This window comes from Ostrinia nubilalis, chromosome 15 (genome assembly GCF_963855985.1).
Source record: "Ostrinia nubilalis chromosome 15, ilOstNubi1.1, whole genome shotgun sequence".
Lineage (NCBI taxonomy): Eukaryota > Metazoa > Arthropoda > Insecta > Lepidoptera > Crambidae > Ostrinia > Ostrinia nubilalis.
Window position 1 is genome coordinate 3253210 of NC_087102.1, and position 21277 is coordinate 3274486.

Genomic DNA, 21277 nt, shown 5'->3' on the forward strand with positions numbered 1-21277 from the left:
ATTTTTCACCATTAAAATCCTGCAGTCTCTCTAATGAACATAGATGATATTTTTAAAATTAGGAATCCGTATGAAAACTTTGTTAATAAATAAATTAAGTACCTATTTCTTTTCCACCATTGACACTTCATGTCACACACTATTTGACTTGGCGGTACGAAGTTCGCCGCCTAAGTAAATTTATAGAACAAAATCTTAGATCATTAATGATTTTCCCAATCTTCAATCCTGAACTCAATCTACTCAATAACAGAGGGCTGTGACAATCGTCTATATTGGCCATTAGCAGAGGTCCCACGAATAGAGTCGCATTAGGCAGAATAATAGAAATGTTGAGCCCTAATATTGTCATGAGAACTGTAATTGCTCGAATGGTGACAATGATTTATATTGATCAACGATTGTGACTTTCAGTTACAATTTCAGTAAGTTTATTTCAGAGTTATGTTAGTTTCAAATTATTTAATTGTAATTAACATTATTAATTGCTCATTATTTTTCTATTTAACTAAATTAAATCAGAGAGCACAACATTGTTCTTGGTTTACTTAAAGAAACGATATGAGTGTACTTGTTATTAATGCAGAGGAAAAACAAACCCTAGAGTAGTTGTAAAAGAAATCATAATATGGACAATGAACCTTTTCCTATGTTTAAACGAAGTTGATTGCAATTTCGACTAAAAAAACCCGATATTTTTAAAATAATAGAATGTTAACGCGCGTGAAAATTCAGGAAGTCTTGAAAATTTTCAAACGTTTCCCACATGCCAAATAATACATCCCTATAAATATTAAAATGATTCTGAATGCAACCAGCTTTATGGACACCCCACAGTGTCCCCACCTCATCAATTCCATAGACACTATCCGATCGCTTTATCTATGGGGCGGCGTCGCGTAATGGCGCGCGCTTCCGAAGCTCTATGGGACACCATAGACAACTTTTGTGGAGGAATGCTGTAACGACCGTTTACGGCCAGTAATTGTTACTTGTTTGTTTATGGAGAGTTAATGATGCAGTTTTCAAACCTTTTGATTTGATTTGACAAATTTTCTAATGGAAAAAAGTCCTTAAAAACAAATTATGTATGAGTTTCTAATATTCGCTTCTTGAACTTTAAATCGTATCTATACTAATATTATAGAGCGAAGAGTTTGTTTGTTTGTTTACTTGAACGCGCTAATCTCCGGAACTACTGGTCCAATTTGGAAAATTCTTTCAGTGTTAGATAGCCCATTTATCGAGGAAGGCTATAGGCTATACAACATCACGCTACGATCAATAGGAGCAGAGCAACAATGAAAAATGTTGCGAAAACGGGTTTTCACGCGTACGAAGTCGCGGGCACAGCTAGTTTCATTATAAATGACACAAAAGAAAGAAAGAATGTCTTGTTGGTTGTCCTATTAAATAAATAAAAAAATAAAAGAGATGATACACAAACTTAGAAGTGTGTCGTTGTGGAAATATTTGAAGAAGGCCTTTATTAAGCAGTGGTGAAGGAACGAACACGAACGTATTTTTTATACACAGTAATGTTTTTTAACAACAGACTGTTATTTGTGTGACTAACCAACGCCTTTTGCCCCCAGACACGAGCTACTCGTACCACCCAGCGATCCACGATGACACATTCGTCCGTCGCAAACAACGGCGGAATCGGACCACGTTCACGTTGCAGCAAGTGAGTATCCTTTTTTCATTTGGGCCTTCTTGACTTTCATTTGACTTGTATGCTTTTTGCGATTGGAATATGCTTTGTATTAATAATCAGCCCTGAAGATAATTTATTACGTTACATTACATTTTCTCCTATAGAGCAGTTCCAAACCTCTACGGTTCCACCTCGTGCTCACTACGAAACCCCCGTATAGCGGATCTACTGTTTGGCTGGTTGTTTTCACTGGATGGGTTATATTGACGTGTAACTCATCCAGTGAAAAATCCTAGCATTGCTCCTGAATCCTCCTCTCTGCTTAAAATCACTGTCGCGGCATTATCCATTGTCACGACTAATACTAAGTCGGGGACCATTTTGTCACACTTTTTCTTTTGCATATTTGTATCATTGCTTGCCATGTAAAGCTTACAAACAAAGAATGTACTTGCTGCATCCCTTATAAATTCTGAGAACTCTATTCAGGCTCAGGACTAAGCGAATAGCATCAATCTGAAGAGTTATTGTAAAAGAATCGAGGTGACCCATCATGGGATGTATAGAGCCGGAACTGTCATATTACCAATTCAATCCAACTATTACCAACTCAATCCAATCTGATAAAGGGTGATGGCTGATCGCAGATAGAATAAAAGGAAAAAAAATGTATCATTTTAAATATTTTGTGTGCCAACGAACAAATTTTTATTGGTTTGACATCACAAGTTACTAAGTTGATGTTAATAGTATCAACTACCAAATTATACATTTCTAATACTTCTGTACGTGTTCCAGCTGGAAGAGCTGGAGACGGCGTTCGCGCAGACGCACTATCCCGACGTATTCACGCGGGAGGACCTCGCGCTCAAAATCAACCTCACGGAGGCCAGAGTGCAGGTATGCATAAGTTTATACAGGGTGTTAGGTAAATGGGTATATGAGCCGACACTAGCCCATATTAACATGTGCATATAAATGGTATGGTGAAGTCAGAAAATGTATATCTTCATTTTAATTATTTTAATTTTCATACAAATCGGATTTTATAAAATTTATTTTGTATGAAAATTTAAAAAAATTAAATGATGATATCAAATTCTGACTTCACCATACCATTTATATGCCCATGTTAACATGGGCTAGTGTCTGCTCATATACCCATTTACCTAACACCCTGTATTTGGACTTTTTGGACATAATATGTTATGGGTTACCAATATGTTACCCATTATATGGGTGGTCCTGTAGTAATGCAGATGCATTTGCGAGGCTCGACTTTTGTCTTTGATAGCGGTGAAAGAAAAGTCACAAAGTTTTCCTCCATTATTGTCTTAATGATGTCTTATTAAGCCTTTGTTTTATTATTGACTAGGACCGGGATTTTCAGCAAGATACATTAGCTATAATTTTGATTTAGTAACCTCTTTGCGATCCCAAGTTAGTCCTTAAATGTGCAAAGTAGGGGAATCGAACCCGCGACCTCTGGCTTGGTAGTCCGTTGTACACGATATCGACACTACCTAAACACATCATCTACGAAAGCACGGAATTAAATTAAATATCTTTAATGTTACTTACACAAAAATCTTCAAAATGCTTCAATGTTCAAGAAAACCCCACCAACTCTTGTAAAATCTTACTCATTACCATCATTTTAGCAATAAAATTCTGGTTTCTCTCGTGAAACGTTAACTCATATTTGATGTTTATGTCGTAAGGATATGTTTCACAGCATCTCAACCTGTAATATTGCCTTACTCGGTGGTAGGAAACCATTCTAAGTGCCTTTACATAAATTCCCAAAGAGTATAATTTTATTTAAAAATCTAAAAAATGGTATTGTTGGTAGAGCTCCTTAAACTTTTTGTATTCATAGTCTAACTTCGGAATTTTAACTGTCTTTGAGCCCTTTCCAAAACATAATATGGTGCTGCAGTTCGATAGTTATTTATTCAACATGATTAAAGTCTACTGAAACACAGATTTGACAGTTTCATATATTGAATTTTCATTATTTTTAAATTCCAAACAGAAATGCAATTATTTAAATATTCAAATCTTGGTCATACAAAGTACGTTGATGTTATTCCTCTAATAACTCTAATTGGTTTTGTCAAAGTCAAATTCGCAAGTCTATCAAACACACGTAATGTAAATGATTGCATCCGATGCGTCGGTGAGGGGTTTTGCTTTGTGCGCCCGCGCCGCTCACCGTCATAGATGCATAAATGTACGTGATGATAACCGACATGGCTGACCTACTGGTATGTGCATCGTGGTTTAGTATATCTCATTCTTAGAAAGACTAAATACCTCTCTAAGTATAAATTGTGGTAACTACGAGTATGCTATGACTTTGTGTATAGGCATTCTCATTTATACAGGATGTGTCGTAAATAGTGGTCCAAAGCAAAGGGGACGATACACTGTACACTGAGGAACTTTTCAAGGTTGTTCAAAAAACTTTTTTTTTAAATTGGTACCTTGCGTTACAAATTAGTATTCCAATATTTTTTTTACAAACTGAATTTTAATAAACTAGTTTTTTTCGAAATTCAATACTCACTACTAGCAAAACGGTTGACTTTACCTTTACTTTTTGAACATCCTTTAACATAAATATTTTTTTAAATACTTGTATTTGGTACCTCAGTGTACAGTGTATCGATCCTTTTGCTTTGGGCCACTATTTACGCCACACCATGTAGAAAGACTTTAATCTTTTCAGTCATTTAACTCGCTTTGCAATTCCATCATTCATTCCTGGTTTCTAGACAATCACCTATCCCCTGGAACTACTCTACCTTCACTGGTTAGTTTTCTTTAACAGACACACTGTAGAGTAGACCCTGTCTCACCCTTTCATAGAATCTAAAAACTACTATAGTGTTGTTTCTAGAAACGAAGCTGAAAATGGAAATAGTTTTTTTTATCTATTAAAAATCTACATTTTGTGTCGTGTACAATAGTACAATAAAGAGTACGTATCTATCTATCTAGGTAGGCATTCCTTAACTACACCGTATGCCTATCTGCTGAGATAAATCGAAAATTTTTCCACACAAACCCCTCATTTTCCACTTAGCATTCAGCTCGGCTGCAGAGTGGATTATACAAATCCATAACAAGGTCTAAAAACCCCGCTAAGCAGATGAAGGTTAACTCTGGTTGGTTAGCAGCCCGGCCAATCACAGCTCGCCTCTATAATTAGGTATTGTTCGAGCACTAATTAACTCGCCGTTCACTTGAGTGGGATAATTATTGCATAGATTTTTTTTATTGAAAGAAAACTGATAATCAAAATTGTCTCTGCTAGAAAGTGCTGTCTTTCAGACAAGAAGAAATGTTATTAATTTCTTTATACATCGTGTCCCAAAATTCAACGATAAGCCGGCGCCATAGGTTGGACAAGTTCATCATTACTTTAAGAAAAATAAGAAAAAATATCTATCTTTTTTTCTTATTTTTCCTAAAGTAGTCATGACCTTGTTCACCTTATGGACTATGTTTTTGTTTCAAAATAGAACCTATTGCCACTATACAATATGGTAAGCAGCTGCTAAATGCGTAGCTTGATGATTTGTCATCTTCATTTTCCGAGTCCATTGAACATGCTCTACTTATTTTCTGCATTTCAATACAAACTTAACTTTGCAGTTGAATAAAACGTCTCCCATACTATCTACTTAAAAACTCAAGTTTGTAATGCCGATTGTGATAGAGCCACAGCTGAAATATATTCAGATTTTCCCCGTTAGGCAGAAACTTGTATTGAAAAATCTTCGTTCTTACCTCTCATGATTCTATGTCCACAGAAGTCTTTACTGTTGAGTTGCACTATCTTACTTTAACCGTAACTATAACCTTAACCGGTGTTTTTTTTATGGAGTTTGACTGACTTTGACGTAAGTTAAAGTTAAAGTAAGATGGTGCAACCCAGCCTAAGGCATTGATTTTATCCCTTGCGAGGTTTGACAATCTTGAAAAGTTCTTCATTTCGTTTAGAAGTACGGAACCTTAAAACAGATACAAAAATGGGGTAGTCCTAACCTTAATTTAACCATACCATAATCTCATACATTTGTATGATTGCAACAAAGTTCGCTCACGTTCACGGCTGTAAATATTGAAGGCGCTGGCAACACCGTAAATAACATTAGTATTCAAGCTGCCTTCCCGGGTTACTGTTCACATACACGGATAACTGGATATACTGAAGGTAGGGTTGGGTTGGTGTTGCCAAGTTAAAAAGTTTGCTAATCGATGGGGAAAATCCCGTGAAATGAATTTTGTAGGTGTCTAGTTATTATTTGAATTTAACGTAGGCACAGCTATGTCAGACAGAGGTAGTTTCAGGTTGCCATGTAAAATGTTTATGCCTATAATCGAAGCATAGTAAAAGTTTTCTGTAGGTACTGAATTTTGGTTAGCTTGTAAAAAATAAATTTTATTCATCGTAACTATTAAAACTTCAATTCTAAATTTTTTTATGCTGAATATAAATAATCCACTTACAAGTCACTTGAAAATGTTCACATAGACAAGTCTGAAATGTTTATTATCTCATTGGTTATCTTGGCCGCCCTGCCAACAAAAGTTTAAGGTTCTAGGCGTTTGTTTTTCGTGTAAGATAGAAAATCATGTTTTTAGTAGAAGCTATGTACTTACATAAGACAAGGATGTATTAATGTGTAAGTAGAGGTCAGTTAATTAATTTAATTGTTATCTATTTAACTTCGAAGCAAAAGAAGTCTTCGTCGAAATTACCTCTGGTTTGACCCGCAAACATTCAATTCGTAGTCATCTAAAACCGGGCCTATAAATATATCCGGATTCCGGGTCAACCCTACACTCATCGGCCGGTTTTAGGCAAATTGCTGCGCGCAAGCGGGCGTATTTTATTTATGTGCCAATAAAAATTGCGCCGTTCGCCGCTACGGCGCGCCACGTTCGCAATTTAGTAACGTTGTCTCTGGCAGAGGAATGGCCAAGTTGATTGGATGTTTGGTGATGTAAACATTTTTGGTCATAAGTATTAACTAACCTGTCAAAGTTTAGTCTCATTTAGGCTCTCATCCTTTTCTGAGGAGATAAATCTGCTACGTCCTTAAAGGTAAAATGGTTTGTCTTGTTAATCAATAAAATTGGCTCAACTAACTGGCAGGATTGATATTTAGATAGGCCGCACTTATTTAGGTACGCGTTGTATGTAACACCGTATAAGTTCAATTGTCATATTGGTTGTTTGTAATCAAAAAGTACTATAAGCACATAATATGTAAAATAATCAGATTTTAGCTAGATTTATTGCTAAATTAGCGTCTTGATTGATCAATGCTAAGTCTTAAGCTAAATCTCATTTTACCGCATTAAATTTATAATATTGAATTGGCATTGCCTTCAAGAACACTTTATTTTGTATAATGAGATTTTTTTGGCTATTTAGCATTAAATAAACATGTATGTACTATTTTCATCTGCCTACTCTCCTTCCCTTCACGGCAGACATTGACTTACGAAAGGCTTATGAATACAAAACTTGGCTCCGTTCTCTACCTAATGCGTTTTAGATGGGATTGCTCCACGGCTCGGAATCGGTTCCGGTATTGTTTCGGTTTTGCTTATTGGCTGCGGAGGCGACCCAATTGGGAAGGATATTGTATTGTATGTGTTTGTCTTTGTAACCCTGTATTGAAAGCTTTTGTGCGACGAGGTAATGTACGTCTTGTGGGCATGTTATTTATTATATTGTAGCAATTTATATGTATTGTGGGTGGAATACATATATGGATTTCAACCCAATCTTTCTGAAAAGCATGCTATATTACTAAACAGTTCATTAACATACTGTGGCACAAGAAGCTTTAGCTATTTGATACTTACTTCAGTAATATGAAACTTGGACTTTGGTCCTGAAAAGAAGTGGAACTTTAAATCATCCAAAAGAAGACTTCGGAAGAGAAGCTTTTCTAGCCATGCCCTAGGGCAGGGGTTCTCTAACTTATTTGAAACGCGCTCCCTTTCGACTATACAAATAACCTATGCATCCAGGGTCGTAGGTTAAGTTAAAAAGTTATTTGACTAAGCTGAGTTTGATAGCGCTGAAGTGACATTAATTTAGAATTAAGACTTAAAATTCGAATAAAACTCAATATCTTCATCATAACTTAAACCAATCACAGGCGTGATTCTATCTTTTAGTATGGACTGATACTGAAGCGTCATTTCATAAAGCCTAAAATCATTTATCCATAACATTCCGCTATAAACAGTATCGAGTTTGACTCAATAAAACGGTCTAAAAGACCGCGCGCGCACCTCAGGTAATCCAATCCGGCTGACAGCCGTTCCCGGTGGGTTCTTTTTATATTTTTCTAGCGAATTATCACCGACACTCTCCGGACGGAGGATGCGAATCAAATTGAAAGCCGACTCAATTATATTACGGGAGCTTAGGGCTGCGTTTGAGGGTATATCATAACTTATGTCTAGTGACATTAAACCGTACCTACACATACGGGTTGAGTTCAATCATTAAAGTAAGTAGGTAGGACGAAAGGTGCAAGAAAATTGAACGTCTTGATTTTGGTTTTATTTTCACGTGGGATAGACATATTTTGTGTGTGAAAATACTGCGTGTTCCACAAAGTGACTATCGTGTCCAAAAAGAAATGTAATGATTCTGAGTTTAACACCCGGTATCCAATCAAGAGTTCATGTAAACCAATCAGATTTCGTTATTTCCACATCGCCTCTCCGCTCAGCATCGGTTCAGAAAACTGTTGGTTATTCAAACACATTTCTCTTCTCCGCTTTGATAGACCTGGCCCTAAGTCTTTAGACAGAGATGACCTCAGTTTCCCTCAACCCTCACAACAGAGCCTGATGTTCGGCCATCTTTTTGTCAAGGTTTTTTATTAAATTAACTCTATCTCTCTTTCTTTGCCTATTCTTATCCCTTAGTATTTGGCTCTATCCCCTATATCCCATCTGACCATGAACTATGACAGCTAGGGACTGGAATTCGCTGTCTTTCTACTATAACCCGGTCACTATAACCCGGGCCTTTTCAAGGCAAGAGTGAATAGGCACATACAGGGCAGATACCTATGTACCATCCTAGACTGCATCTCACTTAACACCAGGTCCGAATGCGGGCAAATACCTGCTTTGCATAAAAAAAGAATGTATTCTCTTTATTTTCACTACAGTCCTGACTCCTGGATCTGTTTAATAAACTCAAATGTTCTTCGCCAGCCCTGAACCACGTGCCAAGACGGGAGGGGAAAGGTAACAGCCACATACCGTAATGCCATTTCGAGATGAGCGACTTAAATGCGTTACCAATAGCCAGTGGAGCTTGGTCCTTAGACCCGATGACTATTTCTGAAGTGTCTGCCTGGAAAATGATTTCACTTTTGGAGATTATACATTTTCTACTGACTTTGGCCATTTGTCCCATATCTTATTCCGAAAGGTTTTATAAATTTTCCTTGGCAACTGAGTACCTACCTATATTTTTGGGTAAATATTAACTAAGATTTTTAGGATAGTTTTTTAAATAGAAAACATTATTGGTACTTATTATTACCATTTCACGTAAATACAAATTATCAAAATTCAGTTCCTTGATAAAATGTTAGTAGTTTTCTGGTAAAAAATAACTGACCGACCAATCTATTCGCTTCGGTCATAACATGGTCCATATTTTGGGATTCCGCTCATTTAGAAACTTATGCGATTAGGGTAAGTAATATTTGCAACTACTAGAGCAGTCGGAAACTTCCCGGACAGCCTTAAAGAATGCAAGCTCTCCTTACGCTGGTCACACAGCCATTCAATTCGCAACAGTTTTGGCGGTCTTGGCAACGATAGAGTAGCTTTTGACAATGCTTGTTAACTAATGGAGGCAGAGGGGTTACCCCGAAAAACGAACCGAAGTTTCGAATGTTGCCTTCCCTCTCACGAACCGAAATGCTTGCATGAGCGACAGTGACAGATGACCTGAAACTACTAAAACAGCGTTTCGGAATAGCCCTGCAGGATCGACGCACAAATTGAATATTGTCTTACGTGTCCAGCGGGTGGTTATGTCGATGGATTAAGCAGTGGCCAGAGATGTTTTACGTCAACTGTCATGTTCTGACCCCGCAATTTTGGGGAGAAGTGAATTTTGCGGGTAAGTGATTGGGTTGTGTTCTGTATTTTTAGAAACGGGACATATTCGATTTTTTGTGACACATAAACGACACTTATTAGACACTGAACACTGTAGTTCAAGGTAATATGCCTTTAATGTACCTATCCTGTAGATGTTTTAAAGAGGTTTTGAATCCCCACTTGACGCCGTTATCGCTTACAGTGTTTTTTACGTACTGATCATTCGATAGGTCAGCACGTACTCGTAAATAATTTTACATTATTTAAGTACTTATAAACTGTCACAACACTTCACCAAAAACAATATTCACTCGTTTTAACGCCAATTAAATCGCACGGCTCTTCACTTTGGTGACGTCACACGAGAGCTCCCTCCTCATTGGTTGAACAATAGGGTTGTCAACCAAACAATGGGACTTGAAAGTTGCAAATTGGTGGCAGGGCTGTCGATTACCCTTAATTGTTCTGGAATAAAGGGGGTTCTATGGGGCTAGAGAATGTTTGTTTGGATTTCGGGTTCAGAGTTCGATGGTGTTTGAAGATGGTGTTGCTATTGTGATATTTTTTCATTAATTTGCTCCCAAAACGGTCCAGTCCAAGTGTTGTTTTTGTCATTCTGATTTTAATGCACTATTGGTGGCTGTGACAACAATACTCTGGCTCTAGGTTTTTATTACCTAAAGGAAATTATTTTCCTTGTCCTGCACAATATTCTATGTACGAGTAATTTAATATTTAATAACTCGAGTTCCTTCTTTCATTGCGAGTTGTCCCAAACAACTCCCAGACTGATTGAGTCATCATATCAAATTCTTCATTTATATTTCTTTCACCAATTTAGCCAGTGTCGTCCAAAAAAGTCAATATTTTTCCCTTCACCCAAGCCCTATATATCATGCTAAAAATACTGATAGAGCTGTCACAGTTCTTTACAATATTAGTTGATTATAATTTAATTAATATTGACATTATTTCGCGACAGCACGTTAGGATCGAGTTACAAATGGAGCAACGATCTGTCCGGTCCCTGGAGACGCGTGCGCAACCCTATCATCGTGCGACGTCTGTTGTGTTTTACCCGACTACGGCAAAGCAAAAGGAGGGTTATGATTTTTAACCGCTAGATCTGTACGCACTGCAACATTAATTGCTGAGTTTCTATTTATTTGATTATTTTTGTTAAATGGTAAATAATAAGAGAGCATAGACCTTAAACCTGCCTAGCTCTGAAACTAGCTAGCTAAGTCTGAAATAGGTGACTAAGTTTTTTCGTCACTTCATCTCAGCAATTGACAATGTCTGGAAGTAGTGTGAGAGCAAGTTATATTTGAGACGTGTATAAGTGCCCTGTTAAGGGCCAGCGTGCCAATAATTTGAATTAGTTTTGTACATTAGAATAAACCACCAGGTGACATTTACGTGTGTGTCCATTTTTAAAAATCGTGATAAAAACTATCCAATACTTTTTGCCCTGGATTTTACACTATCTGTGAAGATACTATTAAAGAGTAAACAAAAAAAAACGCTTTATGCCTAGTAGTTCCATATAGCTACGAGTAGTTCCACAAAACCTATTTATTGAGTGGGATATAATTTATTAGTATTGATAGACTCTATCAATATAGACGAGTGGCTGGGGTCGCAACCCTTTGGTAGCGGGTTGAGTGATTGGCTAGTTCTTGACACTATATGATGGCAAAAATATAGAAGATAGAAACAGAGACACTTTTTTGCACACCACCTAAAATGTCAATTTTTAAAACACCGGCGGGTATTTTGAATCACGTCTCCCCACCTGCACCCCTAGACCTCTTTTTGGCACTCGTGTCTTGAGCACGCCTCATCGGACCTGTCTCAAATTGAATCAGGGGCGCAATGAAATGTGTCTCACTCGCTGAGTGCAACCTTTGTTGTGCCAATCATACTTGGAGTCTGATCTAAGAGTACTTATTTTGTTTCGCGTAATTCTAAATGAAATCAAATCATTTTTTTTTTAAGGTTACGTGCCCCCTCTAGACAAAGCAAGATTCGTTCGTCACAGTTTAGTCGCTTCGCTCCGAATTTTTGCACTTGAATAAATAAATACTTCTTTACCTGAGATGACGTTGAAATTAAATCTGCAGACCTTAGACTCTGGGGCTTTGAAATATCCAATGCGATTGTCCTGGCCAGCCTTGAATTTAGACTTAAACCTCCTCTTCTTTCCCTGGTTTGTGTGAGTGTGAAGAGATCTTCCTAGCTATAAGACCGGCAAGTGCCGTTTCAATTTTACCTATATTTCTCGTATTTGTAAGTTTTACCAATCAGCGTATTAAAAAAATGGGGCAGGTGGTCTCAAAAGTACTCTAATTTTCGTCACCATCAAAACAATTTCTTGCCCCATTACCAAATAATGATTTCGTGCAAATAACCCAAATTTATTGCCGTCATAACAGCAGTTCCACTAATTGCATCATGTCGGGTAACGCGAGACGCGTGGGACGAGTGGCTGGGGTCGCAACCCTTTGGTAGCGGGTTGAGTGATTGGCTAGTTCTTGACACTATATGATGGCAAAAATATAGAAGATAGAAACAGAGACACTTTTTTGCACACCACCTAAAATGTCAATTTTTTTAATCCTCAATGAGGAAGCTCTTGGCCTGTATCTCACTTGATGGTAAGTGACGATCAGGCCGAAGGTGGAAGCGAGCTTCACCCGGAATCCTCAACCACGGAGGAACTGACTATCTTACCTCTAACTGCCGGAACACAATAATGCCGTTATAGGATTAAAACACTTTTCAGGTAGATTTATCGCTCGAACGATATCTGCAAGACCAATAATACTGTAAAGTTTTATCAAAATCCATCCAGTAGGTACTTTTTTTCGTGAAAAAGTAGGTAACAAATATCCAAACATACAAACTTTTGCATGTTATTAGTCAGTTAGGATAATGTTATTTATGACTCCTTTGTACTGGATCTTATTCAATAAGTAGAAAATAATTCATAAGGTTGATGAATGACGTAAATAATTCAAATAGTGCCTATTCTGTTGTAAGCGTTTTTCTATAAACTATTTCAACAATCAAATCAATACTTATGTTATAAATAGTAATCTGCACACTTAATTTCAGTGCAGGTGTGATCATTAACAGTTAATTAATCTTCGTTACCAATTTGAAGTTTTCCCACAACACTTAAATTCCTCAAACTGCTATTAACAAAAACGTAATTAAGAACATTATACATTAATTGCAAATTAATCTCCAGTTAACCCATGAATACCGAAGTGGGATCGCGTCCGGATAATTTCGCGTAAACAAGTTACTCCAATACGTCTTACGTTTTGCGCGAATTACACCACTCAGACGAGAATCTAATTAGTACAAGGATGTGCGAAGGTGGGATGGATGTGCCATGTCTATGTTTTTTTACTGGGCTTAGGTACGAATTCAACCAACGACTTCTTTGACCGCTGAACCACGGTGCACTACGAGTATTGAAAACCATTTTTACCAACCCCAACATACGAGGAACGACTAGTATTTAGGTCCTCTAAATAGGATAATAAAATGTACTCATCCCTTAAAGTAACCGCGATTCATGCGACCGCTTAGGGTTTGATGGGTTATTTATTTATACCGTCATTTTATATTGTTTTCTACTTGTTGGTTGTTTATGTATTCTGTGGTTGTACATTATTTAGTAGAGTCACTTATTGCCGATTTAGGTCCTATTCTACCCTTTCTTCGCTATCTCAAAGTCCAAACAATTGAATGAAAATGTTTGGTCAGAACCTGGAGGTACTTTTATTTTCACGTGTAAAAATATATTTTACTTGAATCCAAGTTCAGTCCAAACTATGTATTTCTATACCAAAATTAAATTACTTTTTTTCTGGTTTCGATGTGAAATGGAAACAGACTTATAGAGAGTGTCGTTTGCAATAACATTAAAAGCGATAATTCCATGCAATTTTATTTAACTCACACGAACAAAAAAATATTTGCCTTATCCCCTACTTTCTCACATCCTCGCCTCGTCTCCAGAAGCTTCCCATCCTGAGGGATAAAGAGAGATTTGCCGCATCCCAGGAGAGGGGGGAGGGGGCTAATTCTCCCTAATTACGTGCTGAAAAACTTACCAACTCGCTTGATGTGGTTAACTGATTACACGTTTACTACGATATTAGTTTTGGGTGATTCTATTGATGTTATGTAATAAGTAATGTAAGAATAACTTTAATATTCAACAACGTAACCATGTTATAAATTATAGTTATGATTACGTAGGATTACTACAGATTTGTATGTTTTGGATGTTAATGTGACAGTTAAAGTAAGTTATATATTTTTTGAAAGTTGTGAATTAATTGGTCTATGTGATACTGAGAGAAATACGATAGATGCGATAGAAGTTGTTACTATTTTAAATAACTGCTTATATTTTTTATAACTTTTGTTATAATTGATGGACTGGATCCATTGTCCCAGCATTTTTTAAAACAACAAAAACTTGCACTGAGCTTGATTGTAAATCCAATTTATTTTATCAATAATACGGTATTGTTCTTCTTATGTTGTTCAAAATTACTATTATTATTGTAACTACAAATAATTTCGAAGTCGCTTTGTTATTATTATGACTCTAGTCTCTAGGTACCCCTAGTGTCACGCGAAACATAGCTAGTTTTTTTGTCAATTTTTAAAGAACACGTCTATAAGCTACTTATTTATAGTATAGGCAGACATAATCTCAAAACATTTCCTCTGTACCTAGGTAAGTCAAAATAGCATACAAAACATCGCTTCAGTATAAAATAACACACAATTTAACTGTTTCACAAAATTTACCCAGATGCAATTTAGAAAAATCCTCACAAATATGTTTCGCGACAAATTTCAATACATTAGTCTCCCGCGACCTGTCAGCCCGCGTTCCGCCCTCCTTGAAGAGTTCCCCTCACATTCTTAATACATTTTCATAGGTTATTAACGTTACCTGTAGTGATGTACCGTATGTGCACTCGAATATCGAACTCGTACTTTTTAAGGTAACCTTTTGCCGCATCTTTGTTTGCGTGTAATTGGATAAAAAGTAGTTTTAACTATCCAATAGTTTGGGTGATATTCTGATTTAATACATTTTCATAGGTTATTAACGATACCTGCAGCAATGTACCGTATGTGCAATCGAGTATCGAACTTGTAATTTTTAGGAGAGACTATGTGAATTTGCCCGCGTATAAATTGGTAAAACGTAGCTTTAATTACTGTTCCAATAAATAGTAATTATTTATTTAGTAGTAAAGTTTCTTCCAAATCGAGATTCATTAGTATGATTCTAAATTAATTTTAAAGTAACACAATCGTTCTAAGATGTATTCAAATTTTATTTTGTTTTTCACTTTTAAGAAAACTTACAGGAAAATTAATAAAGCATAGCACAGGTTATACAAATTGATATAAACGATTTACAAATTCTATTGCTACCTATAACAAAATTCGTCTTCTTCTTTAATTACTTAAGAATTTTTCAAAATTGTTACTTTATATTTCGCATTAAACAGTCTTCGTCCCCCAAATTGGAGCCACGATAACTAATCAAGAAAACTCATACTTCAGTTACACTTTGTAGCCTTCACATCCCTAGTTATGAACGCTAATGTTGCGTTAAGTCCCCGTATGGAGTGTTTTAAAACATTATGGCTGGCTGACGCAATTACCGCAACTCCTAAGTGGTTGCTGAAGGTTTTTCCAAAGTTTGCCGACATGTGACTAAAGTGGCGAGTTCGAGGATTTCACGGTTTAATTTGATGAACATTATGTGTTTGGAAGTTTTGGAGTTTTACCAGTTTTACTCTGCGCCAGGATTTTCACTCGGGTGTATTAAATTTTTGTGCAATTAAAAGTTATTGCTCATTTGAGAGAGACTTTCTTACTCACTTACCTGCATAAGGGGGTTAGTAAAAAAGTTACACATGTGAACAACGGTAAGTTTAAAATGACATTTCCATACTAAAAGTCACTTTAATTAGTGTTCAATGGGCGTGTAACTTTTATTAGTAAGGGGGTAAGTATTTTCCATGTTTTATATTGAACTGAAAGTAACTTGAATCATGCCAAAATATATTAAAACATGCAAACTTTTTAATTCTTGATTAAATTTTCATCGTATAATTTACACTTACCAAACTAATAATACTTAAAGAGGTATCGAACACAATACGCCTCCCCAATTCAACCGTTCAAAATCACACAAAGCCAAGTGTTCCCATTAACAAACACAGCAACAATAACGACAAAAGAAACAATTAACGGCCCGCGCTAACAACACTAAACATTTTGTTATTGTTAAGCTGAGTGCTCACCGCACCGTGTAACAACGTGAAACAATCGACACTCTGTATGCAGGCAATCACCTCGCCCCACGTATACACCACCCCTTACTTCCAACAGCGACAAATTCAACCTGACCCCTTTTGCAAGTCAAACAAAACGGCACGGGAGGTCTCATTATTTTGGCTTGCAACTTAAAAGTGACAAAGTTGCAAGTGAACATGTGTTGTGGAGTGATACAACCTTGTCAGAGGGAGGTCGTTTGTTTAGTTAATAGGGATTTGATGAAGAGCGTCATGTCAAGTTGTAAGCCCAATGGTGCGAGGGAAGTCAATATTGTAGAGTTATTTTGTACGATGTATGTATCGATCTGAAAAAAGGAAAAATTAGAGAAAACCTTTGGGAAAATCTTTAATAACGATTTTTATGATATTTTTAACAAAATGAAAGATAATAATAACACTCACTAATTTATTATTATTAAAAAGCGAGAGATCGTTTGTGGAATCTTTTGTTATCACGAGTGGGATACCATAGGCTGAAACAACTTTTGTATAACAGTCTCTAGTTTTAACAGTGTCTTGTTATTTGGTCTAATGTTTACATAAGTAAGGATAGCTGGCTTATGTAGTAACAAGTCTTCGCATAACATGTCCAGAGAATCAAACTGACACCTCATTAAGACCAGCCAGCCACAAATCGCACTCAAAAAACTTCCCAGTCTTTTTTCCATCGTCATTACATCTTAATGCAAACAACAAAAATTGCCCCCACAAAGAATAGCGGAGGGTTGCAGACGCGGGTGAACGCGTTAAATATTAACACAACCCCGTAAGTAAGAGATAAAAACTATTAGGGCGGCGGGGATTATGGCCGGATTATTATTTTAACGAAATTAGCTTACGATCGTTAAGGGACGTCAAAGATTAAGTTGCTACAGAAGGGTCAAGTTCTAAAATGTTCAAAGTAGGTCAGTCAATTTGGTGTTTTGTTTTTGATTAAAAAAAACTGAAAGGATTTTTTAGACTTAGTTATATTATGTAGGTACTGAATATAATTTTTACATGTTTGCGATGTTTATACTTATTTGGGGTCATTATCTATACCTTGAGGAAAAATTTAGATAGTATACCTACTGCCTCTTAGTTCCTAATTACTGGTGCAACGATAAAATCGACTGAACGATTATTATTTGCAATATTTTTTGGTATTTTTTTGTGTACTGATTATAACAGTGTACCTTATTATATTAAAGTCATATAAAAAAAAGAAAATATCTGACTAAGTCGTGTATCGTTAACGTAATTTTTAGTTTATGCCAAACATCGCTTCTGTACAAAAAAGCCAGCTTGATCACCGCAAGATTTTAGCACTGCTGCGCCCAGCCGGCTTATTAAAAGTATATTGCGAAAATTGCGCTGCAAATGTGGCTCTGTCCTCTCTAACAAACTTATACTGACAAAAATAACTAGGCCTTGCTTTTCTTACTAATTACCTTTCAACAAAGGTCTTTTTCCCTGGCCTTAGTACGGCAATGTCCAGTTTACTTTGAGCTCTCGTAGCATGCTGCTGCCTTGCTACGTAAGTCCAGGTTATCCTGGTGGTTTTACCCTCGCATTTGGTCGTGGAATGATCTGTAATCTTCATGTTATGCCCAGAATGGGGCGGTAATGACGTGATATAAAATACTTGTGCGTCGACAGCTGGATCAGTGTGAGTTTATTATTTATGGCGCTAGTTACGAGGGAAGTGGGCCTAATATTTTTGTTGTATTTCGGAATGCGACGGGGTGCAGGTTCAATTAACCAGTGTTTATTACTTATTAGATGTACACGGGGATTCCCTTGTGCGAATTTTGGTCTATCAAGAAAGCCTATATAATGCGTGTTTTGTAGAGTCATCACTGATTTTATTAATATAAGTAAAGCTTTTGCCCGCGGCTTCGCCCGTGTGTATTAAAACAGTCTGTCACAGAACAAGGCGAGAGTGAATAAACAATTATACAGTGCAAATAAATAAATAATAAATAAATTAATATCTTCGGACATTTTACACTGCGCTTCTAGTCCCAAACTAAGCAAAGCTTGTACTATGGATACAAGACAACGGATATAAACATACTTAAATACTTTTTTTGTAAATACATACTTATTATACATAGAAAACACCCAGTCCAATACAAACAAATATGTTCATGCACACAAATGTTTGTACTGTGCGGGAATCGAACCCGCTACCTCTGGAATAGTAGTCCGTTTCGAACCACTACCAGGCCTGTTCATCTCTGCGAGTTTACATCGAAAACAAAACACGCACGATGGCCCACCTACAGGATACTATTCGACAAGGCCTCACATACGAGCGAACATTGACTCACGCACGCGTATTCTTGTGTATGATGGAAGAAAATAAAGAAAATGGTGTACTAAATACTGTGCAGTATTTAACTGCCTAAATAATAATAAAAACACAGAATGTACTTTTTTAAGTTGCCTCAAGACACTGAGGGGTAAATAAGTAGTTAATATTATTCATGATAATTCATGCTAAATCATGTATATCCTCCGCCATTTTCCGCAGTTTGGCACCTCATGTCACATCATTTTACCGAAGTCAGCCCTATAGCTTCGGCGCAGTGCCGATCACTGACGTTTGTCAACAAAATGGTGCTTGACTCTTGAGACAGGCTAAATTACACCATATTGTTAATGACATTGAGCATACATTTTTTTAAATACCTTCGGGAAGTAAAACTTCTGTACGTAGTACTTATTATTATTCTGTGCCACTACTGACACCAAACGGCCGGCCAATATGACATCCTAGACTGCATCTCACTTAACACCAGGTGCGATTGTGGTCAAATAACTGTCTTGTTATGCACAAAAAAAAAAGAAAGACTGTATACCAACAACATATTTTTTTGCCATGGTATTTCTCTATATATTCTTGCGTTATAATATGCATTTTTGACGGTTGTTCGTTTGTTACAGGTGTGGTTCCAAAACAGAAGGGCGAAGTGGCGAAAAGCGGAGAGGTTAAAAGAGGAGCAGCGCAAGAGGGAAGGCGCCGAGGTGCTCACCAAGCGGGACTCCTCCGATGACAAGGTGTGTCGACTGTGAAGGGATTCACGCAGTTTTTTACTTATTTTTTCGGCTTTCGGCGGAAAAAAATCAAAGAAAAGTAACATTTGCCCGTGCGTTAATCTTGTTTTCATACAACATTTTCTGAAAATATTCCCGATTTTTTTTAATCTCATGCTCATGTTACTTTCGGTGATTATTCTTAGACCATTTGCGAATACCAGAATGTCTATCCCTAAATTCAATGATTTTTGTTCTACGCCCGATTTTTCGTCTCATTTCGACTCGTTTTAATTTTCATACTTTGATTTGAATACTGAAAAAAAGCGCAGGACCGTGCATTGTGGAAAACCTTGGAGGAGGCCTTTGTCCAGCAGTGGACGTCATTTGGCTGAAACGAACGAACGAACTGAAAAATAAGACCGTCCCTACATCATCGTGGAATGCGACCAGATTCAATCGAGATAATTGTGTTTAGTGGCATTCTTTGGAGGAAAGGATTGCCATAATATCTTGAAATAATGAATACGTACGCTATGGCAACTATAGCAGAATTAAACCACATCTCAATCTCCAGGGTTCCTCTGAGTGCGGCATGTCCCGGGGCTCCGCAGAGGCGTCACCAGTATCCGCCACTGGATCACCCAGGGCGTCGCCGCCCGTCACGCCCGGCTCTCCGCGGCGGTCGCCGCTACGGTCGCCGCACCGGTCGCCTAACAGGTCACCTAGAAACCAGAGGTAACTTAATCTTCAAGGTTCCTCCGAGTTTGGCATGTCCAGGGGTTTAACAGAGGCGTCGCCCGCCGGTATCTGCCGTCGGCTTTCTGAGCTGGTCGCCGCTATGGTCGCCGCACCGGTCGCCTAACAGGTCACCTAGGAACGAGAGGTAACCTCATCTCCAGGGTTAACATTGTGACTCTATCCCCAGCTCTCGTTCAAGGCAGAATTTAACATGATTTACAGAATATGTAAGACGCAGTATGGGCAGGCCTCCCGCTAGGTGCACCGGCAATTTGGTGAAGGGAAGGTTGCGGTAAGTAGGTACCTGGATGCGGGCAACGCAGGACCGCGCGTTGTGGAAATCCTTGGTGAAGGCTTTTGTCCAGTTGTGGGTGTCATTTGGCTGAAACGAAAGAACACAGACTAAAAAACAAAGTTTCAGTGTTTAAAACCTCTCAAAACTAATTTAATAAACCCTTCCACCCATCAGGTCCGAAGCGAGCTTCGCGTCCCACGTCCTCCAAAGGCAGCGTGGTAGGCTTTAAATGGGTCTTGTAAAAGCGCTTTTAAAAGACCTATAAAAATACTTATAAAGTTTAATAAAGCGGTTAAGCTGTAGATCGTGGCTATACAGGAGTTGCAGTGGAGGGAACAATAGATGAAAACAATTCTTTTTAAACATCATCCATGGGAAGAGACCGCTACCAACCGGTCAATATGGAAGTCATTGGAGGAGGCCTAAGTTCAGCAGTGGTTCGTGTCAGAATCTTACTGAATGAGTAAAAATATTGTTTTATTTCAAAAATTAAAACCCTTTTAAAAGTAATAAACCCTTCCTCCACCAGGTCAGAAGCAAGCTGCGCGTCTCCTGCGCCTTCGGTCGGCAGCGTGGGGTCGAGGGACGCGCCCTCCGACCAGCGGCCCTCGCACCACCTGTTCTCGCCCTTCGACCAGTGAGTACCTAGCTTTAAGTATGTACTGCGGTCTGAAGGTAGATGAGCCTTTTGGTTTTAGGACTATTTTTGATTAAACTTTGTTCTTTGGAACTGGTAGGATAATGATTAGAGCTATTACCGGGATAGGACGATATATTTGGGGTTTTTTTTTTATCTTACCATTACCACCATTACTTAATATTTTGAACCACATCAAAAATTAAATCATCATAAAACTCGTGAAAAATACATACCTACTTACAATATGACAGTCCATAAGTTTTATCGTCGTGAAAGTCTTGTGAAGTTCTTAAATCTTGGAGATATGTATTAAGGTACGTATTAAACGTATGAGGATTTAAGAATTTCATTGATTCGATTACATTAAATAGTTGATT

The 21277-nt window shown here is 37.5% G+C and overlaps 1 protein-coding gene across 1 annotated transcript in view; it reads left to right on the top strand.

The window, feature by feature from the left end:
- The window catches only part of LOC135078603 (paired mesoderm homeobox protein 2B-like), a gene marked incomplete at its 5' end in the record, with an annotated part of 42247 nt that extends 21346 nt beyond the window's left edge, over positions 1-20901 (top strand). The window contains 5 exons of the mRNA XM_063973132.1: positions 1596-1687; positions 2456-2557; positions 19135-19248; positions 19802-19962; positions 20790-20901. Of these exons, the coding sequence (XP_063829202.1) occupies positions 1596-1687; positions 2456-2557; positions 19135-19248; positions 19802-19962; positions 20790-20901 (581 nt within the window). The remainder of the gene's footprint in view (positions 1-1595; positions 1688-2455; positions 2558-19134; positions 19249-19801; positions 19963-20789) is intronic.
- Positions 20902-21277: the final 376 nt, after the last annotated feature.